This window comes from Pediculus humanus, genomic scaffold (genome assembly GCF_000006295.1).
Source record: "Pediculus humanus corporis 1103172107542 genomic scaffold, whole genome shotgun sequence".
Lineage (NCBI taxonomy): Eukaryota > Metazoa > Arthropoda > Insecta > Psocodea > Pediculidae > Pediculus > Pediculus humanus.
This window is the reverse complement of record NW_002987157.1, coordinates 143,640-150,388: the sequence shown is the minus strand read 5'-3', so window position 1 is coordinate 150,388 and position 6,749 is coordinate 143,640. Positions and strand designations below refer to the sequence as shown.

General features: G+C 37.2%; 1 protein-coding gene across 1 annotated transcript in view; it reads left to right on the top strand.

Moving 5' to 3' along the window:
• Positions 1–1,779: 1,779 nt before the first annotated feature.
• Phum_PHUM193860 (uncharacterized protein) overlaps positions 1,780–6,749 on the top strand; it is a gene marked incomplete at both ends in the record, with an annotated part of 6,328 nt that continues 1,358 nt past the window's right edge. The window contains 15 exons of the mRNA XM_002425301.1: positions 1,780–2,028; positions 2,110–2,326; positions 2,441–2,730; positions 2,839–2,962; positions 3,064–3,778; positions 3,859–4,003; positions 4,086–4,289; positions 4,369–4,569; positions 4,655–4,893; positions 4,983–5,227; positions 5,329–5,583; positions 5,752–6,008; positions 6,085–6,217; positions 6,301–6,528; positions 6,666–6,749. The exon at positions 6,666–6,749 is cut by the window's right edge and continues 58 nt beyond it. Coding sequence (XP_002425346.1) covers positions 1,780–2,028; positions 2,110–2,326; positions 2,441–2,730; positions 2,839–2,962; positions 3,064–3,778; positions 3,859–4,003; positions 4,086–4,289; positions 4,369–4,569; positions 4,655–4,893; positions 4,983–5,227; positions 5,329–5,583; positions 5,752–6,008; positions 6,085–6,217; positions 6,301–6,528; positions 6,666–6,749 — 3,586 coding nt within the window. The remainder of the gene's footprint in view (positions 2,029–2,109; positions 2,327–2,440; positions 2,731–2,838; positions 2,963–3,063; positions 3,779–3,858; positions 4,004–4,085; positions 4,290–4,368; positions 4,570–4,654; positions 4,894–4,982; positions 5,228–5,328; positions 5,584–5,751; positions 6,009–6,084; positions 6,218–6,300; positions 6,529–6,665) is intronic.

Sequence of the window (6,749 nt, the reverse complement as noted above, 5' to 3'; positions counted from 1 at the left end):
TTATTTAATTTAATTCATTTTTTTTTTAAACAAAAGGGAAATGACAATTACGTAAATGTATTCCTCTCTCTCTCTCTCTCTCTCTCTCTCTCTCTCTCTCTCTCTCTCCCTTTCTCTCTCTCTTAAACTTCCGGAGAATTAATAAAAAAATAATTTTTTTTTTTTTTTTGAAAAATGTGGGAACGCTGGAGAATTATTAACGTAAACAAACGATTCGCTCTCTCTCTCACTCTCTCGGTATTATCATCATCATTATCATCATTATTATTAATACTTTGATTTAAAACGTTTTATTTATTTATTTTATTGGTTGGAGAGAGAGAGAGAGAAAGAGAAGTCAAGGCGGGTTGATAAATTAATTGATGACGATGACAAACAAGACGTTTGTTTAATTTATACTTCGATTGAGAGAAAAAAAAACTCGAAGGATACCTGAACGCGCTCGTGACGTCATCTTTATTATTTTTTTTTTTTTTACTCCTTTAAAAAAATTAAAAATGACGTCAAAATTAATTTTCTTCCCATTTTGTAACGTTTATTAAAAAAATTTCGTATTATAAAAAAAAAAAAAAAATTTCCGGTAATAATAATAATAATAATGATGATGATGATGATGATAAAAAGTAAAATTTTCAAGGTCGGAGTTCCGCTCTCGTGTGTCACACGACAAAAACCCATGGCAATTTTTATACCGGTCGCCCTACAGGTTCTTGGTGGTCGCGTGCCATCGTCATTTGTAGTCACGCGACCCGTGAGCGCAAAAGAGTCAGTCAGTTAGTCAGGTTTACATGTTTCGCCCGCGCCAGGTACACGGACATTACGATTACGATGATAATGATGATGATGATGATGAGAATGTCACAAATGTATGAAGAGGAAGAGGAAGAAGGTCTTTCGTGTTCGTTTGTCGTGTGATGTTTTCATTTGTACGGTGTCTGCCGCCACGTCCGACAAAATTTTCTCTCTCTCTCTCTCTTTCTCATTCCTTTTAATTTTTTCTCCTTCCACGTCATTCTTCGTTCACAATTCGTTTTTTACGTATTTTAATTATCTATCGCTATTATTATTATTATTTTTCAATTGGTCATAATTTATCCCCCGTTTTGGTTTTATGTTTTTCCTTTGTTGTTGTTAAATAGACAAGAATGATTGAGCAGAAAAAAAAATTTTTGGCAGAAAATTTCCTAATAATAATAATGATAATGATAATGATAATGATAATAGGTCGATCGTGAGGGGATTTTTCAGTTTTTTTTTTTATAATTATTTTACGCGGCGTGTTCCTTACGTTTTTTTTGTTTTTTTTTTTCAAATGTGTTTGTTGTTGTTGTTGTTGTTGTCGTCCGCGTGTAAATGTATTCCAGACACGTGGGCGCGGTTGTGTTGTCTCATAAGCAGACACCAGTTTAGTAGTTGTCCAGACAACGCCTTCGTCTTTTTTTATCTCTTATTAAATTATTTACGGATTAAAAAAAAAAAAACTTGTGGTCTCTCTCTCTCTCTCTCTATCTCTCTGTCTCTCTCTTTCTTTTCTCACCGCCTTGCGTAATTAATATTCGAATGAGTACAAAAAAAAAAAATTTTTTTTAATTTTCAGGTTCGAGACTTTCGACGACTAGTCCGACGAGAGATTCGAAAAATTCAGCTCCCATTGATTATTCGAAATACGTCAAAAGATTTTCAAGTTCTTCTGAATGCGGGAGCACATATTGCAAAGATTTAAATTACAGGTTTGTCTGTTTGTTTGTTTGTTTGCTCGTTTAAAAAAAAAAAGAGGTTATGACCTCTCGTTATGACAATCGACTTCGAATTTTCATTTCGTTTCGTAGGGAACATTTTCATTGTCTCGATTGCAGTTCGAGAGTTTTCGTTAAAAAAGAAGAAATGATACGTCATTTTAAATGGCACAAAAAAAGAGACGAAAGTCTTCAACATGGATTTCTTAGGTATTCCCCGATGGATGACTGCAGCGAAAAGTACAAAAATTGTCAACATAATCGAAAGCAAACACACTACCATTGCGTGCACGTGAGTAATAGTGTTCATTCGAACGACGTGTCACTAGAAAAATTTTAACCCTCCATTTAACGTCTTTTTTGGTTAATGTAGGAAAGTTGCGATAAAACGTACATAAGCACGTCGGACGTACAAATGCATGCGAATTACCATCGTAAAGATTCCGCCATAATACAAGAAGGTTTTCAAAGGTACAGAGCGACGGAAGAATGTCGGACTTCTTATTGTGCTTTCTTCGGTCAGAGAACGACTCATTTTCACTGCAGGCGAGATAATTGTCAATACACTTTTAAAAATAAAGCCGACATGGGTATGTACATATATGCAAAATGGACGCTCCTTACACAACGCCGCAACACAATTTATTGGAAAATTCTCTGATTTTTTATTTTCCCGCCGGGGGTCGGCGACTTTTTTCTTTTAGAAAAACACAAGACTTATCATATAAAAGATGAACAACTCGCACGTGACGGTTTTAAAAAATTTATGAAAAACGAAATTTGCGGATATGATAATTGTAGATTTTCTCGCATCAACAATCACATACACTGCATAAGAACGAATTGTAATTACGTTCTTCATAGTTCTGGACAATTGCTCAGTCACAAGAGAAAACACGAACGTAAAGATTCCGAATTGGCGTATAGAAAATTTAAATTATCACAATCCATGATGAAAAGTTTACAAGATGGCGTTCCAATAAGTTTCGAACAGGTAATCCGGACACAGGTTCCTTCCTGGACATTGATTTTGCCTCTTTGTTTCTCTTTGTCTCTCTTTCTCACTCACTCACATTGTTTTATTATTGGGTTTGTTTAATAGTTGGAAGCGGCCACGTTGGATTTATCACAAATGAGTAACGGAGAATGTTCGTCGGATGGCGGTGGTGGTGGTCCAGCATCTCCTCCGATTCTTCCATCGAATTTCACGCGGTTTGGAATGCCGGGTGAGTTGATTTTTCCATTTTTTTTTTTTTTTTTGAGTTTTTCCGTTCGTTTTCCTTTTTTAATTGTAAATTTCCCTCTCTCTCTCTCTCTCACTCTTCAGGAAATTACGATTCCGTCCAACAATCTCCGTACGCTATCGGATCGTCAAATTTTCAAGCATTGCAAAAATTACAATTGGAAAATTTACAAAAAATACAAGAGATGGAAAATTCCGAGGGTTTCGATAAAAAACCATCGACGGATTTTGAATTTTTCACAAATTCGATGGAACTCGCGGAAAGATACCCGGAAGTGTTGCTCAAAGCACCGGAAATTGTTCAAAAATTTCCGGAATTGTTTAAGAAAATCCCGCAAGAATTTCTTAACAAAAATCCCGACGTTATTAAATTGTTGAGCGTGGCGGCGGCGGCGGCCGCAGCTGCCACGGCTGCCGGTAAAAACAACAACAACAATAACAACAATAATAATAATAATAACGAAAACGTCGGCGGCGGCGGCGGTGGTGCCACCGACGGTGGAAATTCACCGACGGATAGCGTAGACAACGATAGCATCGCACCGATCGATTTGTCCAATGATAAAAACACCGGAAGTAAAACGATTAATTACGCCGGAAGTTTATCACTCGAACAAGACTACGAAAAATATTTGGCGGAAAAAACTTCGCTCGCCGCCATCGGAATAAACGATGAGATTTGGTGCAAATACCTAAAACCTTTTGCCGCGAACGAAATTTGCATAGATGGTAGCATGTGCGAAGATGCTGCAAAGGATCATTTTCATTGCGTGGCAGAAGGATGTAACGTTATTTTCCGGTACGTTAATTATTTCCATTTCCGCTTTTTTTTTTTTTTAATCGGAGAGTTTTTTTTTAAACGTATTGTTTCTTTTGCAGTACGAAAGATGGCGTGAGAGAACACGCAAGAAATCATAGCCAACAAGACAAAGTGACTGAATTAAATTTTATAACCGTTAATGATAGCATGTGCCATTTTGATTCCGAATGCCACCAAACTTCGAGGCATTATCACTGCCTATGGGTAAATTCCATTTAAAAAATTAAAAAAAATGTCCGTTTGAAAAAATTTTTAAATTGTTTTCTTTATAAAAAATTTTTTTTAGGATGGTTGTAAGGAAACGATTCTTCACACGGATAAACCTTTTCAAAGGTTAGACCATTATAAAAATCACGAATTCACGAGGAGAGCATCCGTTTTGGGTGCGAATTTATCAAACACACATTTGGCAAATAGTTTGGATGCAATGTTTAGAAGAAAAAGAGGACGTCCGCCTAAAAATCGAATCATAGAAGTGTGGAACGACAACGTACGTTCAGAAACAAACGGAAGACAAACAAACAAACAAAAGTAAAAATTTAATAAAAAAAAAAAATTTTGTTTTTCAGGCGAATCAAAATGGCCCACCGGGATCTTCGAACGATTCACCCCAAGCTATTTTCACATCTTTTAAACTTCCCAAACCGTCGCCATCTTCTTCTAGAAAAGAAAGTAACACGTCGCAAACGAGTGAAAATATGGTGGATTTAACAAACGAATCCCCGTCTAGTCCGACGATGAACGAAGATAATTCGAGAGAATCGAGTCCGGTAAGATTTCTGAACGTGACTTCTTTTTTGCAGGGATTCGAGAGAGAGTTTTCCACCAAAAAAAAAGTTTTCGTCTTGTTTCCAGGCGCAATTGGATGCTTCGTCGTATGGATTTTATAGTTTTGAAGATGGTTGTTGTCCAGAATCGAATTGCAGGTTTGCCAAACTTCACTATCATTGCAGTCAACCTCGTTGTTTTTTTTCAACCGACAACAATCATTTGGTCGTCATTCATTCCAAAGAATTTCACGAGAGTTTTGAAATCCTCGACGGTTTCGTCTTCTACGACAGAAACATCGATTGTCAATTTTCCAATTGCATCAAGTTGGTTTTCCTGATTTTTTTTCCTCTCCATGTGAATCACCGTCGGACGAACGAATTTGAATTTTTTTTTTTTTTTTTTCGATTTCCAGCAATAAGATCAACAGACATTTTCATTGCACTCGTACGAATTGTGGATTTTCATTCGTCCGTTACTCGACAATGGCGATCCACGATGCGAATCATAATAATAATCAAGACGCGGAAGGGATTTTGAACAACGCGAAAGAATTTGAAAACGAAAGAGCGTCACCGAGTCCTCCGAGCGGAGATGACGACATCAACAAACTGGAAACTAATTCTCCAGAATTGATTTCATCTCCTGCTAAAACGACAGGTCGGTGAAGGGGAGGGGATTACAATTATTTATCTAATTATTTAATTTTTTACCTCGTTTGCGATTCTATTGACACGGGAAATTTTTCATTCTCCTTCCAGTTAAAGCATCTGGAACTTTTTACCCGCTTTCGGCATTTCAAGACAACGGAAACGAACAAAAAGTAAAAGGATTCGGGATGGTTAAACCGAGGAGTAGCAGTTCTCTATCCGGAAGATCGATTTCTCCAGTTAAATCATTTGTAAAAGAACAAAACAGTCCGGAAAATCTTTCGAATCGTAAATCCGAGGATTTAAGTCCGGATTTTTCCAAACAACAACATCAAAAACCGGAAACTGGTAAAATACAACCGGTCAGTCCTTCGAAATTATTTCCGAGTCATTCTCCGAGTCAAAATTTCTTAATCAATCCGAATTTTATCGATTCTAAAGGTAAAATTTAAAACAAAAAAAAAAAATTTTCCTGGAGAAAAAAAATTTTCCATTAATTAATTAACTTTTTTTTGACTGTCGGTATTTCGACAGATTCAGACGTCGACAATCACAACAATCCTTTGACGAAATTGATAAAATTACAAAACGAATCATCGAGAGCGACCCGCGAATACGACAGGTACAAAGGTCATAAAGACAAAGAATCCAAAGATGGTAACGTCAAAGAATTTCTACCGGAATGGATGTCGCTGGATAAACACGTTAAATACGGACCCAACGAAACATGTTCTCGTCCTTTTTGCAAGCTAAAAAGAAAAGAACATTTTCATTGCAACGCTTGCAATCAGGTACTAAGTGTGTGAGAGAGAAAGAGAGAGAGAGAGAATTTTCCAGTTCCAATAATAAAATTCGATAATTTTCCAGGCTTTTTCGGAAGTTGAAAGACTTCGTCCTCACATAGCCAAACACAGTAACGGAGCAATGAGTCCCGTATCTGGAAATTTAAAAAAGGAACCGGAAGATAATAATAATGACGAAATAACTGAAGAATCGAGTCGTGAGTGTTGCATTATTATTACATTTGCAAAATGGCGACAGAAGACGGAAAATGATTAATAATACAAATAATGTCCTTTGCAGAATCTATTCCGCCTACGTCAGGAGGAGGAGGAGGAGGGTCATTAACGGTACCACCCGGTTGCGACGTGGATGCTTCGCCGACTCAAATTTCTCCATTCGGTCATCCCTTTCCTCCAGGATTTCCACTTCCTCCGGGTTTAAATGCTGCTTTTGCTCAACAGTTAAACATGATACAATCTCAGGGTATCTCATTCCTACAACCGGGTTCTTTATACTCAGGTCCAGCCGGTAAGTATATCATCCAGTAACTCCTCCTACTTCTCGTCTTCCTCCTCCTCCTCTTTCTCCTCCTCCTTCTTCTCTTTCTGCTCTTCCTCCTCCTTATTCGGGATTCTTCTATAAAATAATTTTTGAATGTTTTTAAGGTTTGATGTTCGGATCTCCCGGTTTACATCCTCATCTTCCTTTAGCCAACGGACTTCATCCTTCAATGTTGGACGTGGAACAAG